Below are 23,181 nucleotides of genomic sequence, written 5' to 3'. Positions count from 1 at the left end.
CATGTGATTTACAACTTCATCTTCAGTAGATGCTCATGTCAGGCCTGAGCATCAGAGAAGTGCCAGCTACTCATTCTGAGTGCCACAGAGTCAGGGACACATCTTGTTCATTTACCACATGGCCCAGAACCTAGCACTGTGCCTGGAACATGGCAGGTGCCCAGTCAATCTTTAGGAATGAATGAAGGGAGTACAGATTTGAGTCACATAACAGGTTACTTTTCATTTTTTTATTTTAGAAAAGTCATCTCTGCTTTAACATTTCTTATGGATGGTTACCATTTCCTTCCTTATTCAAATTCAATACTTTAGGATTAGTAGAATGAAAAAGGCACCTGAGGTCTCCTCTATTTCATGAAAGAATTGATATTATGTGGAAAACATACTTGGGCAAGAAAAAGAGTGTCTGTGTCTACAAAAACCCTGCTTTGGTTACATCTTAAAAGAATCTCCAACTTGACGGTTCTTTCAAAAATGACAGTGTTTCGTAAAGAACTAAAATCAGAGACATGTGAGTGTTTTGGTTTACATGTTATTTCCTTCACCTGTTTAATCCACGATAAAAACCTTTTCAGTTTTATCTGTTTATTACCAACATGGATGCCAGAAACTTCCATTAACCATACACCTACAAACATGTGGGTTGCAAGTGGTTCATTTTTGCCCTGGAGTTCTTACAAAATTTCACTAGGTGGGTCTAGGTTTTTCTGCTAATGGTCAGATGGAAAACTTACGCTTATAGAAAAGAAAGCTTTATATTTCAATCAAAACTCATACCCACAAAGTCCACAAGGGTTGCTGCTACAATTTAGACTCCCTGGGACCAGATATCTCATATTGGGGTCTTTCTTTGGAGGGGAGGAAAACTTTTATACGCAGATAACCCTCCAATCAACCACCTTCCCACTACAGTTCCAAGTAGCCTGGCAGACCTGCCCAGTGGGCCAGCTAGAACAATGCAGTTCTTTGTTATGGCAGGATGATTTACAACACACGCAGGCTACCAGCACTGCCCTAGACACTACCCCTCCCTTCTTTGCCTTTTCAGAAATGTTTCAGAGCAAGAGAGAAACAAAGCCTCAGACCCTATTTGCAATGTTCTGTCCTCAGTTATATAATCCTAAGTTTATATAAATCAAACTTTCCTCACACTCATAATTCTAAAGCACGTCTAACTTCTTGAGCAACTTCAAATTAAAAGAGTTGTAACCTACCAACACTTGCCAACAGGCTTCTCTTTAGAATTAATGAACTTGTAGGTGGAATCAGGAAGCTCACAGAGGGTTAAGGATAAATGGAAACAATCACTAATTGGACTAGCCAAAAGACAGATTATCGCCTTCAGGAAAATAAGAAAAACTTTTTTTTTTTTAAGAATCACAGCAATTCAAGCAAAGTACCTCACTGCGAAGGTATCAAGACCCTTCAGGCAGAATTCTGTCATGCTTGCAATTACTGACAGGGATGTTGGTTGTGGAGGAGTATTTGGAGTGGTGGCAGAAAATTGTATCAGCATTTCCAGCATGAGTAGGTCTTATCTTCTTAGCGGATGCTCAGAAGCCAAGGTCTGGATGCAGTCGGTCAGTTGCAAATAACAGCTCAGGAATATTAAATGGCTTCAGGAGTCGAGTGGACAGCACGATTACCTAACAACGGGAGAGGGCAAACACACCGCAGGGAATTAGGGGGGCCAATCTCAGGGTACTGGATGATGAGAAATAGAATGCAACAAATGTCTTTAGGGGAGGGTATGAAGTGAAGTTCTATGAAGGAAAGGTAGAAGGCAGCCAGTTCAATGGCGCTAGTGCCCTGCCTGGAAGGAGGGGGACACAGTCTGGGAGAGATGGCCTGTAGGACAGCTGGGCTGTGTCTACTGAACCTTTAGCCAATGGGGCACTCAGGATGGCTGAGACTGGCACTAGGTACATTTGAGAGGCAGAGACCAGCCACTGCCTCGCTGCTAAATTGGACTGGATCATACTCTCGCTTTGTAATGCAGTAATTTGACCTCAATATCAAGGTTTCTCCCCATTTCAGGGAGCCTTTGCTCCTCCAGGGAGCATGAGAAGGCACATCCAGGAGGCGGATGTTGTTAGTGATGATGGTGATTGTTAGTTTCCTAGTACCACAAACTGGGTGGCTTAAACAATGGAAACTTACTGTCTCACAGTTCTGGAGCCTAGAAGTCCAAGATCACGGTGTTGGCAGGGTTGGCACCTTCTAAGGGCTGCGAGGGAATCTGTTCCACGCCTTTCTCCTAGCTACCCTGTGCCTTCACATTGTCTCTCCCTATGCATGTCTGTTGCTGTGTCCAAATTTCCCCTTCTTATATACACACAGTCACACTGGATTAGAGCCCACACTAAAGACCCCATTTTAACTTGATGATCTGCAAAGATCCTATTTCCAAGTAAGGTCATATTCACAGGTACCAGTGGGGAGGTTAGGACTGTAAGATATTTTAAAGGGGACACATTTCAACTCATAACAATGATGATGGTGATGATAAGGATAACGAATACTTGTTAATTTTTATGATGTGCCAGGTTCTGAGGATTATCTCATTGAATATCCATTTGATCCTGATATCGAGCTTATGAAATAGGTACATTTATTATTCCTGCTTTGTAGATGAAGAAAATAAAGTACAGAAAGGCTCAGGAACTTATACAAGGACACACATACAGTCAGCGGCTGAGTCAGGATCCCAGCGCAGACAGCCTGGCTCCAGTGCCCCCGTGCCTCCCTTCCCTGTCATCAAGGGCTCTGGACCCTTTATTCCCTTACTCCACATGCACCTTTGGGCTCCTCTGGCTTCTTTCATGGTGACCCTGTCTGCTTCCCTCAGTCTGGATTTTATTCCGGGATAGATTTGTCTCTGCAACAGTGGGAGAGCCTGTTCCCTGGGTCTGGGCTGGGGGCATGATGTGCTTTATAAGGGCCTGGTTAGGTTTTGCACAAGCAGTATTGTATGCACCCTAGAAGAATAGGTGACTATGAGGAAAGCTATCCGGGAGCCTGAATTCCACAGCCCACAATCCCTTGGAAGGGGATTCCAAGGCCCACAGCATGACTACCTGGCTGCGCTCCTTTGGAGTGGTGCAAGTGGGCCTGCACACTTTACCATCCTCCTTTCCCACTCCCCACATTGTCCCAGGTATAATTAAATGAGTGAATTAACCAATCCATGTCAACGAGCTCATTGGTGGAACACAAAAAGTCTGTACTCCAGTGAAGAGAAAAAGTAGAAGAGGAAGAGAGAAGGAAGCATTTTCTTGTTGTTAAAGAAATAATTTTTCAACAACCTTATGAGAAAGTTTTCTGTTTAAAAACTTAGTTTTTGGAAGCATCTATGTTACTTCTTCTTGAAAGAGGATTATCTTAAAAATATATATATAGTTAATGTCAGCCAAGTCATATTTTTGGCAGAAACAAATTCACTGAAATCTGTGTTTCATGATTTTCCTCGAAAATCATGCAAGGAGCCTTTGAGGACAGTGGGTGAAGATTGGCCTTCTCTATCATCTGCATGCATGGTTTAGACACCATTTGAATGTGTGTCTCCCAAGAGGGTCTCTACTTATTTCAGGTCTTCCTCACCAAACCCAGTAGGTAATTGAGCCTGGCGGCTTCCAGGCGAGTGCCATCAGCAGACCCTGAGTAGATCCCAGCTCCACACTGACTGGCCAGAAGCCCTCCAGAAAGTCACAACTTACAGCCTTGCTTACCTCATCTCTCTCAGAAGGAAAATAACAGTGCCAAGCTTGAAGCAGTATGGCAAGGATTACGTAAGATCATGTATGTGGAACACAGGAAGTGCTCAGCAACTGTGAGCTGCTATTGTATTGTGGTTTTGTGATTCAGTCCTAGATCTCCTTCTGAATCTTATGAAAGCTAAGAACTTTCTAGAAAAATATACAGACATTCATACAAGATTTTGTGTTATAGTTTTAGCGGTGGTTAATGAACTCCTAGGAATTCACAGACCACAATTAAGAAGCTCTTTTTCAAGCTGGGTGCGGTGGCTCACGCCTGTAATCCCAGCACTTTGGGAGGCCGATTTGGGCAGAACACCTGAGGTCAGGAGTTCAAGACCAGCCTGGGCAACATGGTGAAACACCATCTCTACTAAAAATACAAAAATTAGCTGGGCGTGGCGGTGCACGCCTGCAGTCCTAGCTACTTGGTAGGCTGAGGCAGGAGAATTGCTTGAACCCCAGAGGCGGAAGTTGCAGTGAGCCGAGATTGTGCCACTGCACTCCAGCCTAGGTAACAGAGTGAAACTCCGTCTCAAAAAAAAGAAAAAAAGAAAAAAAGAAGCCCTTCTTCAGAAATCTTTCTAAATGCACACATAAAGACAAACATTGCGCACTCTTTGGAAGTAGGTTCTTCAAAGGAGGTAGAGGCCAGTAGTCGTTCATGCAAAGGGCCCTCCCCTCCTGCTGTGACTTGGCAGTCTCTAGCACACTGCCAGCCCTTGGGGTCTTTAATTCTAAAGCAAAGATGGTGGATTCGTCTCCGGCTGGGGTGAGGGTGGGCGTGAGGGCTAGGGTACATCTCCATCCCCATGGATGCTAAGTCTTCTTGGCAGGTTTGAGGAACTTGGAGTGATAAGGCTAAAAGTGTTGACTTCCAGAGCAGCAATAACTGAGCCCAAAGAATCTGTCACTCTCGGGTAGTGTGCTGGGCTTCCAGCCATGGCTGACAGAGACCGTGGATTTGGCTACTGCACTGAGCTGAAACAGTAAGGCCAGTCCTCACATCTGAACAAGCAGGTATTTAACAGTAATCAGTCTACAGCTTTGTGAAGGCTCAGCCAGAGGCTGTCTGGGGTCTGCTCTGTGGAGGGGTGAAAAGAAACAGATGGAAAACAGGGGTTTCTCAAGCAGTAAGTTAGGGGGCCTTCGTGGAGGGGAGACAGCAGGACTGAGGCCAGGAGGCTTTGGGATAGCACAGTGGTTAAGAGCACAGGTTTAGGAGGGTCCAGTCTGCGTTGGACCCTGGCTGGGCCACTTGCCAGATGAATGACCCTGGAGAAGTTGCTTAACCACATGGAGCCTCAATTTCTTCATCTGTAAAGTGGGAATGATACCCACCCCACATGATTATGTGAGGATCAATGTGAACATCTTCTAAAATATCTGACACAATGACAGGCTCCAGAGGGGCTCAGAATGGCAGCTGCCATGACTGCTTTGTTACCATCACTGTCCTCATTATGTGCATCCCCAGCTACATCCTTCCACCCAGCTCACAGCAGTCATGGGGTGGATGCAGGGGAGTGGAATTGCCAGAGCCAGTGACCCTAAGTGTGAATCTGATCGTATTACTACCAGGCTTAAAATCCCTGCAGCTTCCTCACTGCCCTCTGGTAAGCCCAGCCCTCCCGGAGAGCATCAAAGGACTTCAGAACCTGAACGCTGCCAGCACTCCACATCCGGCCCTTGCCTCCACACCCCCAAATCAGTCCCACATTCCAGCCTCCCTAACTCCTCGCAGTTTTGCACCTGGCACTTTGGGGATGCTTCTTGGTCCGGGAGAGGAGCTCCCCACTCTGGCCAAAGACCCGTCCTCCATTGTCCTTCAGCAATCAGTTCAGGCATCACTCCCTCCAGAAAGCCTTCCCAGACCACCCCTCCCCAAAGCCTGAGTGTGTCCCCTGGCTGTTGGTATCTCACTGTATTCCCTGTCAACTTAACTGAGTCTTTTCATTGTTTCTTAGCACAGTGCCTGATACACAGCAGGTCTTTGAGTCAGTTGGCGCCTGATTGAGTGAACAAAAACCATAAAGCAGTGAAGGAGGCAGGGAGTGTAGCCATGGTCAGCGGGAAGTTTTCACTCAGGGCAGCTCTAGTGGAAGATGCTCAGACAGCTCCAGGTAAATGTGTTTCCTCTCCATTCGATGAAAACCTTACTTGTCTCTAATTCCTATTTTGAAGAGCAAGCAGGATCATACTGCTGACATTTCACATAGAGCATGAAATATAAGAGTTGGTGGTCTTTGAGTATGTTTGCATCTTAGGCATCTTTCAGTATTGGCTACTTCTGAGCATTTTCAGAATTTTTAAAGCACATTCTACTAGAACATTTCTACATTATTTGGCTAAGACCACCCTAAAATTCTAAAAAGTGGGCCCTAAACAGGAACAAAGATGCTCAAAAATGAAAAAGAAAATAGTCAAAAGAGTTTGAAATTAGCTGATCAGATATGACATTTAATTGTTTTTAAACATGATCATCAACCATGTGATAGTGGACAAGTTAAGCACTAGAGAATTCCTTTCAGAGAACTGGTCTTTTCTCAGGCAGCCAAGGGCACTGAAGAAAATTCCCATGGGTGATGCTCAATCCTTGCCCACCATATGGCCACTTTTCTCTGCATTTTCTAAAATGCTTCTTTTGATTCTCAGTATAAGAAATCAGAGGTACATAGAACCTAAACCTGGTCTTCCCTGCTTCCTCTCCCTCTCCCCTTTTCAGGGTCCCTGCCATCTCTTCTTCTCCTCCTTCTCCTTCCCCTCCCTCTCTCACCTCCTGTTTCTTTCTGGGGGTAGTTTTTGTTACTTCTTCTCAACTCAGACCTGAGTGTCATTCAGGGCTGAAGAGTCAGCTGACTTTACCCCTGAACCATCAACTCCTAGCCACCCCACTTTCACCTGCTAATAGCCAAGTGGGCTGGCGGCAGTGGCCAGCCTCCTTCTCAAGCCAGAGGTGTCCAGGATGCTCAAGAGCGCCCTGCAGTGCTCAGAGCTTGGCCCAGCCACCATATCTGCCCTGCACCATCCACCCACTGGAACACCTCCCACAAAAACAGCCAGTGGGGAGAGAATCTTTGCTGATTAAAAATAAATTTCACAGTCAAATATGAGAAACGGGGTTTTTAATGAAAACAAAAAATTGTTTTCGAAGAGCCTGAACGACACTGCAAGCTGCAGGGTAGTTATGACTTAGGTGTGAGCACGTGTTGCTAACTGCAGGCAGTTCTATCAAGGAATGTTTGAAGATCCTGCTCATTCATCAACAACAAGCCTCTGTGTCAAAGCAGATACTTGACATCAAAAAAATATACCAGCTGACTGTGAGACGGGGTGGAGGACATCAGCCAGGGAACCAAGTCCCTCCAGCAGCTTTCGGCCGGCACTGGCTCTCTACTCCAGCTAGAAGGGGGATGTTCAGTCTTTGTTCTCAGGCCTGCCTTGAACTCCACATGGGCAGCCCAGCCCTTAGGAGTGACCCAGCCCTCTGGGCTTTCTGCTGCTCCAGACCATGGCTATAATTTGTAGGTGCCAGCATCTTCCTGTTCTATTTCTGCTGAACACACAGGAAGCAGGGAAGTCCAGGATTTACATTCCATATCCCCCTGATTTCTAACACTCAGTATCAAAAGGAGCAAGGAGTACATTTTTTGTCCCCTTTTCTTTTAAATTTGGGAGATTCTTCCCCAAAGTGACCCACATATGCACAGGCACCAACATGCATATTCATTCGATAGGCAGCTTTTGGAGCATATATTGTATTCACGCTGTACAGGCAAATGCACACATACACACTCACACACCTGTGCTAAACCCAGAAGGCTTGTATCATTAAGCCAGTGACACAGTGGATTAGCCTTACTGAAAAACTTGGGAACCATCTGACCTGACTACCACTGCCACAGAGTCACTGTGCTGTGCTTATAAGGCTCTCAGAAGACCTGAAGTATGAGATTCAGATCTTTTCGCTGTTGTCTCCCCGGGGCTTCCCATCAATTTTAGAATAACCTGGAGGCAGGTTTGTGGAGCCAGGATTAGGGATCCTTGAACTTCTTAAGTTGTGTGCAAAACTGTGTGTGAGCATATTTCTGGGTCTACTATTTTTTTAAAAAAATTATTATGTCTTCACTAAACATTCAACTCTGGGTTGGGCATGGTGGCTCATGCCTGTAATCCCAGCACTTTGGGAGGGCAAGGCGGGCAGATCACTTGAGGTAGGAGTTCAAGACCAGCCTGGCCAACACGGTAAAACCCCGTCTCTACTAAAAATGCAAAAAATTAACCGGAAGTGGTGGTGGGCACCTGTAATCCCAGCTACTCAGGAGGCTGAGGAAGGAGAATCACTTGAACCCAGGAGGTGGAGGTTGCTGTGAGCCGACATCGTGCCACTGCACTCCAACCTGGGCGACAGGGCAAGACCGTCTCAAAAAAAAAAAGAAAAAAAAATATTGAACTCTGTAAATGCAGAACTACAGGAAAGTGTGGGTGCGGCATGCCTCACTATGAAAAGCAGTGGATGGGTGTCATCTTGCCCACTGGCCTTCCTCTTGTTCCTGAGCTGGCCGTTCCCTGTATTTTCTCAGAGGTTCCCTCCCTGTTATTTTCTTCTTACAATCACAGGCTTCTGCTAGCCTCTCGGCTACCATCCAGCTGCAAAGTTCAGCCAGCCAGAGCTGTCTGGCCGTGGAGTCCCACAGTAGGCATTGAGTGAGTGAGGAGAGAGGCTGGTGTCGGGCATATGCGGATCAGAGCAGGGGAAACCTGGAATTTCCCACTTGGTGTCTGTGGCAGTTTGGGATGGGGGAGGTTGCCCTCTTGATCCCTTTTCAGTAGACAGGAAAGAGGACCTTCTCCAATGCACACATTTTCACTCATCAGTACATCTCCCAACAACCACAGGCAGGAGAGTGGAGAAAACATGTCCCTTTTAGAGCAGAGAAGTCTTCAGAGGCTAGCAGGTGGGCATGTGGTTTCTGGTTTCCTATGTTTCATGCTATTCTTGCCACTTTTTGTGAAAGAGAATTCATTTCTGGAGGTGCTGTGAATGGATTCTATTCATTTCCTTTGAACAGCTGATCCCCGAATGCTTTTCAAATCTCAGATCCAAAGCCTTCTCCATGGGAGTCTTGCTATCTAAAAGAAGCTCGTCCTCCTAGTTTTTTCTACACTAGCACCTATCTATGTCTGCTGTCCACTTGCCACGAGCTGGCGCTTCCATGTTTATTGTCAGTTACTACCCAGTAGAATGGAAGTTCCATGAAAGTAGGAATGTGTCTAGCTTGGTCACTGTTCTGTCCTTAGCATAAAGGACAATGCCTGGCACAGAGCAGATCATCTTTTTGCTTTTTAGATACTCTATAAACGCCTGTTGAATCATTAGTTAATCCAGCTTAATAGGAATGATTGTAAGTTCCTGCACGTGGATCCAAAAAGCACCCACACAGCAGTAGAATAGGGAAGATTTGGAATAATAGCAATAGATACAAAAGACAAGGTGGTTTTAATTGTCTATAATGTCAGTGTCAGTCAATAGCTTGGTGTGGTTTGTGTGGTCTTTTCCAGAAAAGCTGCTTTTCTGTTATGTCGGAATGACATAAGTAGAGTCTCTAATGTTCAGTATTGGACATTCAATTAACATTCATGAATATCCAATAAGTGGCAGACTCTGCGGTGCTGAGAATATAATAGTTGAAAAATGCAAAGTCCTGAGGCTGGAGGGGCATAAGCAAGGACAAGAATGGTAGGAAAAGAAGCCCCAGATGTAGGCAGGGGTGAGATCATGTGGGCGTTGTAGGCCATGGTAGAGAGGAGGAGGAGATGACCCCAATTTTCTCTGAGCTGATCAGTCCACACCAAGGTTTGGCTTTTGGTTCCAATCAAGTGCTAGAGAGGGAGACAAACTGGGGTTGAGGAGAACTGCCACATCATCAGGGAATTCAAGTCCATGTCACAGGGTAAGAGGGGGGTGGCTACAGGAACTGATGATATTCAGTTTGGAGAAGAGAAGACCTGGTGGAGGACATGGGAGCTATCTTCATATGTCTGCAGAATCGTCGTGTGGAAGAGGGATGAACCTCATTTTCTTTTAAATTCTGTGTGGCTTAAGAGCTAGAACCAGCACTGATGAGTGACAGTACCAAAGAGGCAGATTTGGGCTTCATCTAGAGGAGATATTAGAACCAAGAATGAAGCCCTCTGTGGTGGTTAGTAGTGAGTGTCAACTTGATTAGATTAAAGGATGCAAAGCATTGTTCCTGGGTGTGTCTGTGAGGGTGTTGCCAAAGGAGATTAACATTTGAGTCACTGGACTGGGAAAGGCAGACCCACCCTCAATCTGGGTGGCCACAATCTAATCAGCTGCCAGTGGAGCCAGAATAAACACAAGCAGAAGAACATGGAAAGATTAGATTGGCTTAGCCTCCCAGCCTACATCTTTCTCATATGCTGGATGCTTCCTGCCCTCGAACACTGGACTCCAAGTTCTTCAGCTTTTGGACTTGGACTGGCTTCCTTGCTCCTTAGCTTGCAGATGGCCTATTGTGAGACCTCATCTTCTGACTGTGTGAGTCAATACTCCTTAATAAACTCCCCTTTACATCTACATTTATCCTATTAGTTTTGTCCCTCTAGAGAACCCTGACTAATATACCCTCCAAGCCTCAAATAGGCTGCAGTGGGAGGTGACAAATCCTCATCCTGGGAGATGGTCAAGTAAAGGCTGGATAGTAAAGCCAGAATGGAAGCACTAGCTATGTCTATTATTGCTGTTTACATCAATGATCAAGTGAGGGTTACTCCCTTGCTCGCCCAAAGGTCTTAGACGGTCTATTGGGTATAGATTCTGTAGAACCTATCCCCTTCAATTAGGTCACATGTGTTCTTGAACAGAAGTCAGAGTCTGAGCAGACACTGGAACTAGCACGCATGCCACTTCGTGTATTGCTAGGGCAGCAAGGCATGATTTCCGCTGCACTCTAAAAAGCAGGAAGCTGGTCCTGTCTCATATCTGCAGAGTTTGCTGTAGGGCCAGGGCAGCTGTGTGTCTGTCAAGGTCTAAGAAAGGGAGACCTGCAACAGCAGGTGTCACTCTGCAAACATCCAGGTAATTCACCTCCTTCAAAAATGTGGAGTGAAGGACTTCAGGATAAAGAATGCCTCTTCTGTTTCCCCTGCTGCCTGAGGAATCTTCCTAGGGCCTGCTAACTCTTCAGAGGAGCTTTTTGCACAAAGGACAAGTAGCAGTCAAGGTGGATCCTTAAGCTCAAAATTCTTTGAGAAGCTCTCTCTGCAGATGACTGAGCACAGGGTCAGATTGCAGCAAAGTCACTGTAGATTCTGGGGCTCTGCTGTCAAACTCAGGTCACAGGGCTTTGAAAACGTCTGCATTTTATCCTTTTAGAGTAGGGATTAACATGTCTTTCAGGCTATTACAATGCATCACTGTTCTGAAGAGCTAAGAATTTGGTTCACTATGTTAGAGGGGCAGCAAGAAGTGTGGTTTCTGATGAAAAAAAAAAAAAAAGAGGTCTTGCTCAAAAAGGCAATCATTCATTAAACAGAACCATATCACTGCTGGCAAGGAGGGTGTTAAATGAAGCAGAATTTGCAAATTTTTCAGAAATCTTACCAGCTATGACCATAACAGGTGATAGTAACAGAAGAATGATCATAGTCAAAAACTGGTCACTGCCCTGCTCAAGAGCCTGCTGCAGCTCTCTGGGTATCCAGGTCCCATTCCTCAGTTGGGTGTCTGGAGACCAGCAGGGACCAGACCTTCTTGACTTAACCTGGTAGCTCAGCGAATCTAACAACACAGACTGCTCCTACCAGGCCAGTTCCCTTGGAGTCAATAAACCCCTCAAACTACAAGGGTTACTGAGTCACTGCCATTTGCTCAGGCCTGGAAAGCCCCAGCCTTTGTCCTCAAGGAATTTATATTTGATTGGGGAGACTAGACCAGCAAATATGAAGTAGTCAGGGAGAAGTCCAGATCTGCATTTCCCAGTATAGATGGTGGAGGTGGGTAGAGATGTGGAAAGAGCCCGGAGCAACAGGTAGGATGTCACAAAAGGGAAGGATGCAGCTCCTGGAGCTGGCTGTGTGGATATGTACAGTAGTGGGTGGAGGTAGGAGGTGGCACAAAGCTGTAACCCCAAAGCACTGGGAAGATAACACCCCCAGAGTCAAGTCTCAACCTGGGGGGATGAGAGTGGAAGGGAAGACATCCCAGGTTCTCTGACCTCTGGCGTGACAATTCTGAGCCGTGTAACACCAGCTCCTCAGGCGCCCCTGGAGGACCGCGCACCCAGAGCATACCCAGCTTGGCAGTGTGTTGTTTTGTGGCTTTTCTTCTTCACTGTCTTTTTTTTTTCTGAGTTCTTCACTTCTGCTTCTTGGGATCATCTGCCAAGTAAACTACCTGCTCTCTCATCCCTGGCTTTGGGGCTGCTTTGGGGAACACACTAAGGCAAGCATTTTACATCTTACCAATTTAACAGGCTGTGCACCCCCAGTCACAGGAGAACTTCCAGAGGCAGGGGTTCTCCTCTTCCAGAAGCCTCTCTCCCTGGGCTCCTGCTGCCTCATTCTGTGAGCCTCAAATCCTCCAGCACAGCAGTGTGGTGACTGCTCAAAAACGGCCGGGAATAACTGCAGCCATCATTGACTGAGAGTTCTGAGCCAGGCACAGTGCTAAGAAGCATATTCTCAAGCCTCTTCTGATTTAAGATTCACAGCCACCTTGGCCCATTTCCTAAATGAGGAAACTGAGGGCTTTTTCCTCCCAGATCACCTGCTTAGTCAAAGGCAGAGATAGGATTGGAACTTGGGCCCATAAAATAGAAAGGTCTACGTTCTTCACTACTGGGCCACAGAGCCAGTTTCTTGTTTAGGGGATGGGATGGGGCCTGGCAAGAGGTATAGAGAAGAAAGCTACAACACTAGTCATTGTCTGGACAATGCTCCTTCCCGCACTCCTCTGACTCTGCTCTCTAATTGCCACAGTTGGGAGGTGGTTCTTGGAGTCATCCCTCCATTATCTGGAGCCTAGAGAGCAGTGAAAACTCCTGAGATATTCAACACTGATTGGACACCAGAGAATATAGGACCCTAAGGAATCAGGAATAGGGATAACAGTACCTTAGCCCCAGAAGCCCAGAGCTACAAAAGAAGAGCTCTCCTCCCTCCCTTCACCCCACCGGACTCCACCCTACCCCAGTTTATTTTGCAAACAACAGAGTTTCCATTTAGGGCTAATTTGCCTGGTGTCATAGCATTTAATGTCATGATAGACTTTATCAAAATGACCCAGTCCTGCACCTCTGGGAACAAAGGAACTTGTTTGTTCCTGTATGGGCATGTAGGGCTGGTTCTGGCTGCAGGAAGACATTGTGACACAGGTGGCAGCAGGAGGGAAGAAACAAAGCCAGGAGGGTGATAGGCAGGCAGGCTAGGAGATGGGCACTGGGACCCCTGGGTGGAGGGCCCTCACCCACCCTTCACACCCCTGCCTCTGAGGTCTTGTTCAAATCATGGAAGACTCAGTACCTGGGTTCCTGGTTTCAATGATGCCACAAGATCTTTGACCATTTTCACTTCAGAGACTGTGACCCCACCTACCACAAAGAGGATCAGGACAGGGTAGTCACTAGGATGAGGGCGGCTCACCTGCAAAACAAAACACCAGCAATATCAGATGGATGGCAGTGATGCAGGTGCGATGCAGCTGGGTGCCATCTTCATTGTCCCTCTGTAGAAACCTCAGGACTACTACTGATAGTGGCAGGAGGCAGATAAATCCTAGGGAGATAGGGGTGGGACCCTGGTGAAACCTGATGACAGTTTAAAGCCTAGCTACAAGTCCCAGGTAAATCCATGGATTGGATTGAGAACCTGTCTTCCTATTTGGTGTGTTTTCCTCTGATTGATCCCTACCCTTCCCCTATTTTACATATACCTACCCTTCCCTAATTGGTTTTTTACACTGTCATGTCTATCTTTCAGTGGTGACTTTGTTTTAGCCTTTTTTTGCATACTTGCAAACCAATCAGCATGCACTTCCCATTCTGAGCCCATAAAAGCCCCGGACACAGCCACACACAGAGCGAAACCACCTGACTTCAGTTGGGGACCACCCTTGCATCCCCTCTCTGCTGAGAGCTGTTCTGTTGCTCAATAAAATTCTTCTCCACCCTCCTCACTTTTCAATTGTCAGTGTGACCTTGTTCTTCTTGGGCATGGGACAAGAACTCGGGAACCGCTGAATGCAGGTACAAGCTATAACATGGGTGAGCTGGGGCATGCCTGCCTAGCCACAGGCTGAGCCAGTGCACAAGCCATGTATGGCCCAGTGGGCCGAGTAGGTGGGGCATCTCCTGTGGCAAGTCTGGGGTCTAGCAAGGCCTGGGAGTGGGGCATTGCTGGCTGTGGAGGTCCCTGGTTGGCAAAGTGGGTGAGAAAAATCCTGTGTCACTACCTTCATTATGCAGGTGTGATAAACAGCCCTTAGAGAGATGATGATTTCTTAGCTATCAGATGTCCCAGTGGTCTGTGAACTCATTGACTGGGAAAATGTATAACACAACTCCTTATTATGTCTCTTTCGATAAAGATTTCGTTGAAAGAAAAGTTAAAGGAGCAGGAGCTACTAAAAACAAGAGAAGGCTGAGGGACAACTTCTTTCTTTCTTGTTAATCTCAGTATAAATGTGCCCCCTTCTTTGTTGCATGGCTCTGTTTATTTCCTTCAAAGCATGTAAAACAGCTTGTCGTTACTCTATTTGTTTAGTTATTTGTTTACTTGTTGGCCATCTTCTCTACTAGAACATAAATTCCGTGAAGCAAGAGCCTCATCCTCCTGGTTTATGCTATTCCCAGCTTACCTAGTACAATTTCTGGTACATAATAGGTGCTCAATAAATGTTTGTGGAAATAATAAATAAAGCCTTAGGTAGGTGGAGGCAGAGGGTGTACAAAGATGAAAAAGCACAGGGCCCACCCCTCAAGGTGCTTACAGTACAGACTTATAGCCCTTAACTTCTTCAAGGTAGCCTGAGCTGAGGGTCCATGTTGCATGGAACCTACACAAGATGCTGTGGAGAATTCCACCTGATTCCCTATGATTTCATCAATGAGGTAAAAATATTCTTATATACTAAAATGAGAATAACTCAAAGTAACCACTCAGGAAATGCAAAATGACCAATAACTAGACTCAGTGATGGGGATACTGAGGGGACAAGAAGGAATTTCTGAAGACAGTATGTTTTGAGCTGAATCTGGAAGCCACAGTTGGTTTGATGAGGAGTGGGCAGGAGAAATAGTGTGAGCCAAGTTCCAGAGACAATCAGTCACCGGAAGGGTGGAGCGGGACAGGGAGGCCCAGCCAGAATGGAGCATGCATGGAGTCCTTGCAGGAAAAAGTCTGCCAGCTGCCTGCGTGGCCACCAAAGCCAGAAGGTGGGTAACAGGCTTCACCTCCAGCAAGGAGAAGGGGAATGAATGTATAAGTGTACATGTCCATCACAATGCATCTGTGGGTCACAGGCAGTCCAGAGGAGTGCCTGGGGGAGGAGCAGGGCAAGAGGAAGCCCTTTCTCTTACCAACCCCTAACTCCTTTCTCAGCTGAGATCTCTGGCTCCCTTGCCTGATTACACCCATGTCTCAACATCTTATTCTAAAAGCACTTGAAAGGATGATGCATTAAGTGTTCCCAGTTATGTCATTATTCCTTGGCTTCTGAAGAGGAAATTCAGAATGCAAAGGCAGCAGGCAGGAGGAAAGGAAGGACAGAGAGAAGAGAGAGGACTAGGGGACTATCTAATGGCCTCAAAATAGGTGGTGGTGAATACTGGAAAAAATTTCAAAACACTCTCATCTTTAGAAAAAGACTCAAGTCCGCATCCTGCTCTGTACCTCTGTTTCTCCCTGACCACGTTTGTCAACTGCTTTCTTCCAATCTGCATATCAGACACCATAGCAACCCTGCTTTTGTCCTACTGTACCCTGGAATTGCTCTCACGGGAGTCACCAGTGGCTATCATATTGTAGGAGTCAGTGGACACTCCTTTGTTGTCATCTAACCTGACATTTCTGTGGCATTTGTCACAGCTGATGACACCCTCCTTAAGAACCATGATAGCACTTTCTCTAGGTGGTTCCTTCTACCCTTCTAATTGTTTCTTCTCAGATTTCTTAATAGGTTCCCTTTCTCGGTATGCCCATTTAAATGTTGTTACTTATGGCTCCATCCTTGGCTCCTTGCCCTTTGCACTCAATGCAACATCCCTGAAGGACCTCATCTTCTCATGCGCCATTTTTTATGTACATCTCAAACCTATGCCTTTTGCTCAGTCATCTCTGTTGAGCTCCCGTGGACAGCACCACCCAGCTCCTGCGGACGATACCTCCCGAGATTTCTGAACTCAACAGGTTTCAAATGTGATCCGTGATCTTTTCCCCAAAACCTTTCCTTCTCTTGAATTTTTAACAGCATCACCACCTTCACAGTCACCTGAGCCAGGTACATGAGGGGCATCTTAGACTTTGCTGTCTCTTTCATCTCCCAGATGACGTTCTGTTCATTCTACCTACTTAAAGTTATCAACAGCTCCTTGGTTACTTCCACACTAGATCACTGCTACAGTCTTCTAGTTTGTCTCCCCTACGCAGTTTGGCCATACCCCATCCATTCTCCTCATTTTTGCCAAGTACGTTTTCTAAAATACAAATATTCATTATTGAATATAGCAGACATTGCACTTTTTTTGGTATTATCTCATTTAATTTTCAAAATATCCTTAGAAAGCAAACACAATTATTAGTGTGTTTTGCAAATGCAGAGATTGAGGTTCAGGCACAGTAATGGATCCAGGAGCAAAATGCCAGAGGCCACACTCTTAAACACCTCTCGGCTCCATCACATGCTCAGATTCTCTGCATAGAATCTCATAACTTTTAGGATAGAGTTCGAACTCTGTAGTTTAGCATATAAGGCTTTTACAATGTGGCTCTGGTTTATGACTCTGTTTTCATCTCCTCCACACACACTATTTGCTGGAGCCATTCACGGCGGCTTGTGCCATACCTGAACACCTGGTATTTGTTTTTTGGAACATCTGTTAAACATATGATAATTTACTGAGTGTATGCATATCACCAGTGTGCTGCTCCATTAATTTTGAAAGTAAACAAACCAGTGTAACCAGCACCCAGACCAAGAAACAGAAAACCAGCACCCTGAAGAGACCCCCTCATGACCTACTCCTGTCACTACCTCCCCAAAGGTAATCATCATCTTGACCTTAACAGTCTACCTTATACTTACTCAACTATACACCTTGGGGATTTTCCATATCAGTAAGAAAGGCCTGCAGGCTATAGACACGGTGTGGACCACACCAGTGGGTTTTGGCCTGTTTGTGCTTAGTACTTAGCACCTGGTAAGCTTTCAGTAAATGTTGCATGAATGAAATAGTTACATGAAGGAATGAATCATATCCGCAGGTTAACAGGAAAGGCCCTTCTTTTCTTAGAAACTCTCCCTTTACTTTATGCAGAGTTCTCCTGCCTGAGTAAGTAACCCGGATCTTCCTTCCAGCCCTACAAACAATTGTTGTTTCTCACTTAATCCTGGGACAGAAATAAATTGGCTCCAGAACTTGAACGTGGTACAATATGTTCCCAAAGACATATGCTTTCTATAAGAGAGTCTGGAATCCAAAGTACATTGGGAGAATCCTGGAAGGATGTATTGACAGATGAAAAGGGAAAAAAAAGAAACAAACTGCGACAACAAAGAACAATACCCTGGGGCTAAGGAGTGGGGGGAATGTTGGTTTTGGTACAAATAAATGGGTCCAATTAATGCATGTTGGTGTTTGCTATTTTGGTTTCTGTTTAGATTCATGTTTTGATACCAGACTTTTCTTGTGGAGCTGTTCAAGTCAGCAGACTGTTGGGAAGTGGAGTCTTTTCAGTCTTTTCCATCAGAATAACACATTCCTTACAATAGGCCATACACGACTAAGCCCTGTTTGCATGTTAGTTCATGGTATAAGGCACTTTGAAGATGAAAGACTGAAGCATAACTACTGCAATTGCAAATGCACAGATTAATAAAGTAAGTCTGAGTCACTGTTCTTTCCTTCATTTTCTAAATCTTTGCTGGCTGTGATTTTAAGACATCAGTTCTGGTGAGAGAAGACAGTTTCCTTACACCATTCCATCTCAGCCTTTGCAGCAGAGGCTGCTGAGACCCCTTTGGAGGAGTGCACCCCTGGGAGAGCTCTTTGATGTGTTGTGATTGTCTTCTATCACTGGGGTTGCCAAAAGAAGGGTTTCTGCTGCTGCTTCCAGTTTCCAGGTGCCCTCTAAGAGTTTGGGATCCTGATTCCTCCTCCACATGGTGCTCCTCCACTCAGTTTCTCTTTATTTGTGATTCATTTGTCCCTACAACAGGCAAGGGGGAGGTCATTCTACAACAATGGACAGGGCCTTGTAGAAGGAAGACAGTTCAATAGGAGCTTTGGCCTTAAGGGGGTACTAAGCCTCGGAAGCACCCAGGGTGACACTGAAGTTGGCCCTTGGTAATGGCTTTTCTCCCCCCAGGAATTAGTAACAGCACTGCCACTCCCTCTGAACACTTCATGTTTCATGTTTTATTCACTTATTCATCCATTCAACAAATATTTATTGACTAACTACTGTGGGGCCAGACACCATTCTAAGCATCAGGGATTCATCAGTGAACCAAAGAGAGAAGAACCCCTGCTGTCACAGAGCTGATATTTTAGCAGAGGGAGAGCGACAGTCAATAAAATCAGTAAGTCAGTGGGTAAGTAAGGAAGGTGGTGAGCGCTATGGAGGAAAATCAGGTGGGAGAGGGTAAGCGACAAGCATCACTTTATGCAAGCCTTGGAATCTATGAAGTAGGCAGAAGCCCCATTTCACACAGAGACACAGAGGCTTAACGAGGTGGAATAACTTGTCCAAAGCGGCGGAACTAGTAAGCTGTAGGGTTGAGGTTGAAATCAAAGTCCCTCTCGCTGCAGAGCTGTAACCGTTGTACCTTTCATTCCACATACTGCCTTTTCTCAACAAAGTCTTCAAACGAAAAGCATTTTTATCAGCATTCATCTCTTAAAACTCTGTACTTTTGGTTCTTTAGAAACATCAGCCAGTCACCAGAGCCTGTGGGACTTACTTTTACTTAGTTAATACCATTGCAAAAGGTTTCCATGCTGCTAGAGCCCGTCGGCTGTTCAGCTTGACCTCTCTGCCTCATTTGCTGCAGTTGATGGCTTCCTTTTTCCTGAAACTTCCCCCCTGCCCTCTACTTTCTAAGCCCTCTTAGCTTCTCTCCCTCCTTGGAGGGCTCCTCTTGCTCGACTTGCTCCATGACAAGCTGTGTTCCTGACTGCTCTGGCCTCTGGCCCCTGATCTTCTCCCAAACATCCTCCCTGGGTGGCCCTGTCCCTGTCCATAGTTCAATGCCTCACACATGCCAGTGTCCCCAGATTGCTAACACTGGCCCAGGCTCTGCTGAGCTATCAGGCTGTCTCTCAGGCTCCTACATTCAACAAGTCTAAAGTGCAAGTTTTCTTCTTTTCCAGTTCTGCTTCCCAATGGAAACAATGTTAACACTGTCCATCCAGTCACTCCAAACTAAATGAATGGCCCTAGACAGCCTCCACTCATTTACGGCTGCATCCCGTCAATCCCCGTCCTGTGGAATCCACCAGGCTTCATCCCCGTCCCCTCGTCCCTTGGCCCTACTTGACCTTAGACTTTCATCCTCTCACCTTCCCTCCCCAGTCAGTCTGCTCTTGTTTTTGTCTCATGCACTGCTGCCAGGGTGAACTTCATAAAATGTAAACTGGTTATATATTCCTAGCAAACATCCAATGGCACTTCAGTGTTTCTGGTCAAATGTCAAAACTCCAGCCCTCTGGGATCGAGTTTCTGCTTATCTGTGTCTTCATATTCTTCTACTCCCTGCATGTCACCCTTAGCTCCAGTCATTTGGAACTGCCTGTACTCACCTCAATGTATGCTGGCATTTCATTACTTCGGAGTTCCTAACTCCTGCTGGTCTGGCAAAATCCAACTCCCCTGGGAAGCTTTCTCTGACTCCCTGACTGAGCTATTCTTCTGTGCCCTCACATTCCGTCCACCACACCACTTATCTCTTCTCTCCGCAATCCTCAATTTTCTCATCCATCTCCTTAAAAAACTTTAAGCTACGTGATATAGCTGTGCTTTGGCAGGTAGGGAACCTGGTTTGTCTCTATATCTTCCTTAACCGCAACAATGACTAGCATACAAAAGAGCCTCTCAATCATTGCACACTGTCAGATGCAATATACAGACTGCCAAAATCAAGTTTGTGTTTTTGCTTTACAGTTCATACCAAAATCTATCTCACTTGAACTTATGGATCATGTTTAGCTAATGTTATGCAAATATTGAACCGTATTTCACAGCATGGAGTATGATTGAGAAAAAGAAAATATAAACAATGGTTTCAAATAGTGTTGCAAAGAGGAATTCCAGGATTTGTATTCATTTAACCAACAAATGTGAACACTGAGATATTTTCCTCTTGTCAGAAATGTCCTTAAGTCCAATGGACCTAATCCAATAGTTCAGCCCTCTGAGTCTTGCTTCTTTTCTTTTCTTTTCTTTTCTCTCCCTCCCTTCCTCCCTCCCTCCCTCCCCCCCCCCTCCTTCCTTCCTTTCTTCCTTTCTTTCTTTCTTTTCTTTCTTTCTTTCTTTCTTTCTTTCTTTCTTTCTTTCTTTCTTTCTTTCTTTCTTTCTTTTCTTTCTTTCTTTCTTTCTTTCCTTTCTTTTTTCTTTCTTTCTTTCCTTCCTTCCTTCCTTCTTTCTTTCTTTCTCTTTCTTTCTTTCCTTCTTTCTTTCTTCTTTCTTTTTTTCTCTTTCTTTTCTTTCTTTCCTTTCTTTCTCTCTCTCTCTCTTTCTTTCCCTCCCTCCCTCCCTCCCTCCCTTCCTTCCAGTCTTTCTTTTTTCTCTTTCTTTTTTCAGGGTCTTGCTATGTTGCCCAAGCTATTCTCAAACTTCTGGGCTCAAGCGATCCTCCTGCCTCACCCTCCCCAGCAGCTGGAATTACAGGAGGACTACTGCACCCTGTCTTGTTTTTCTTATACGAACAATGTGTAACTGGATTACATGACCTCCAAGGCATGTTCAGCTCTCACCATCCAAGGACCTGACATCAATCTTTACTGACAGCCCATGATTTTTGTTCTGCATTCCAAAGCATCCTTTACCCCTGTTATAGATTCTTCTGCAGGTATCTGTCCAATCCACAAGCCAACAATCTCTCCTGTCCACATGGTCATACGAAAGGGTCCCAGCATCCATGCAGTCACAGTGTGACCCTGTCCTTCAGTCACAGTTGATTGGTTCTGGAATGGCCCCCTGACCCAGGGTGGGCCAACTAGAGGCCCTTCCCTGGGAATTGAAGCTTAACCTCAAAAGCTTGAAGATAAATGAGGTTCAGTCAAAGCTGTGGCATAGCTACTCTACTCAACCATTCATTTATACTATTTATTGAGAATCTACAAAATGCAGGGCACTGTTCTCATTCAGGGCAGAATGGGTCTCATAGAACTGTCTGGTTTCCTGATGGCTTTCCAGTTCTTAGTCTCAATCCTCCCTGAGGTCTCTTGCATCGCTGCCCTTGGGTTCCCCAGGACATCCCATGGGCCTCATAATAAATTTTCCTTTAGTTAAGTTATTACAATTTGTTGGCATCTTACTTCCAATGGAAAGAGTTTTAACTCTTACCCCTCAACACCAGCAGCTTTTCAAAGCCTACCTGAGCAGTTGCTCTAGTTCTCCTTGTGGTCCTCTTTTTGTTGCCACTTAAGGCAATGGGAGACTCATATCCACTTAGATAAGGGACCCAGAGGTAAGCACTGGGCTTTCTGTGAGTCTTTTTCATAGTTTAAAAAATTTTTTCCAATTAAGCATGGCCACATAAGAAATGAAAGAACAAAGAAAGAACATCTTAAAAAGCACACTTAAAAGGAGGTAAAAGGGCCTCATGCAGTTTCATTAGATAAAACCCAACCTCCTCATGTCAATTTTATCAGAGAAAACATCTTGACAAATCATGTCCTTTAGTCAAAACAAGCTGAGGTCCAAACATATGGAGTAGATAGAAAATAAATTATTTTCAGGAGATTGAGATCCAAACCACAAATTCCAGAAATGCACTTTAAAAGTGCTGCCTATTAGACATGCTAGTTTTAAATTAAATTAATGTTGTAGGGAGAGGGGTAAGGTATGTTTTGATTTATTTATTAGATCATTATCAAGCTTTTCTCTAAGGAGCTCAAGGTATTCCATGCACAAGGATTTTGGAGAAAAGGCTGTTTTAAGAATGTCAGGTTCTGCCAAAGCTATTTCTCCCTAGTTTGCTAGAACCACCCCCTAGTGGGCTTCACACACTGCCCTTTGAAGCTGACAGCTGTGTGTGGCTAACCGCAAGTCTATCCTCTGGTTGAGAAGTACATCAAGTTACTTCAAACACTTCTCAGAACTGCTGGAAAAATGATCTAGTGGGTATACTTGCTCTTCTCCCCAGCTCATCTGGCTTACTTTATGGGACTTGATGGAGCAAACTTGGGAGAGGAAAGTTCCCCAGCTCAGTTTCTTATCAGGAAGTATTTTTAAAAATATTATATTGTTAAAAAACATATGGAAGAATAGCAAACAGGCCTTTCATTGACAAAGCCTTTCTGGGCTCACTTATTTTGAAACCAGCTTAGAAGCATGAGTGATTTTTCCATCCTCTAGATTGGAGGGAAAACTCCTAGGATTAGCCAAACACTGCCTTGCTCAGCTTGACAGCCAAACATATTTAGGTGGAGTACAGATTGTATTTTCCAAAAGTGCCCATGACAATATTTTCTGTTCCTCATGCTCTTGATCCATTTTCAAGAGGAAAAGTGTGTGTCCCCTCCTCTTGAACCTGGGTGGGCATTTGTGATAGCCTTGACAAATAGAGTACAGTGCTGTGGAAGTGATGTTATGTGGCATTTGAGGCTAGGTCATAAAATACAATACATCTGAATCCTGGCTCTCTCCTAGGATGCCTGCCCTTGGAATGCAGCTGCCATGCTGTGAGAAATCTTGGCCACATGAAAAGGCCCACATGGAGAGAAACTGAGGCCCCTCGATGCCAGCTACCACTCGGCGTCTACTTTCTGACTATATGAATGAGCCATCTTGCAGGTGAATCCTTCCCTACTGAGCTCTACCCAGAGTGTAGATTATGAGTAAAATGAGTGATCAGTACTATTTTAAATCAATGATTTGGGATGACTTGGTATGTAGCAATAGATAACCAGAACAGGTGGAGATGAAAGACTTCTCTGGACAATCTGATTTCAACAGGAATGCA

The 23,181-nt window shown here is 45.3% G+C and overlaps 1 protein-coding gene across 4 annotated transcripts in view; it reads right to left on the bottom strand.

Moving 5' to 3' along the window:
- Positions 1–215: 215 nt before the first annotated feature.
- The window catches only part of SCFD2 (sec1 family domain containing 2), a 510,081-nt gene continuing 487,115 nt past the window's right edge, over positions 216–23,181 (bottom strand). For 2 of the 4 annotated variants that reach the window (XM_045392615.2, XM_005555295.4), the window contains 2 exons: positions 13,302–13,421; positions 216–1,646 (listed from right to left, as the gene is read on the bottom strand). In XM_045392615.2, coding sequence (XP_045248550.2) covers positions 1,554–1,646; positions 13,302–13,421 — 213 coding nt within the window. In that variant the 3' untranslated portion in view covers positions 216–1,553. The remainder of the gene's footprint in view (positions 1,647–13,301; positions 13,422–23,181) is intronic. The other 2 variants (XM_065545208.1, XM_074040033.1) reach the window with 1 other exon arrangement.

The sequence above is a fragment of the Macaca fascicularis genome, chromosome 5 (genome assembly GCF_037993035.2).
Source record: "Macaca fascicularis isolate 582-1 chromosome 5, T2T-MFA8v1.1".
NCBI lineage: Eukaryota > Metazoa > Chordata > Mammalia > Primates > Cercopithecidae > Macaca > Macaca fascicularis.
Note: the sequence above shows the minus strand (reverse complement) of the source record. Positions and strands in the feature narration are given on the sequence as shown.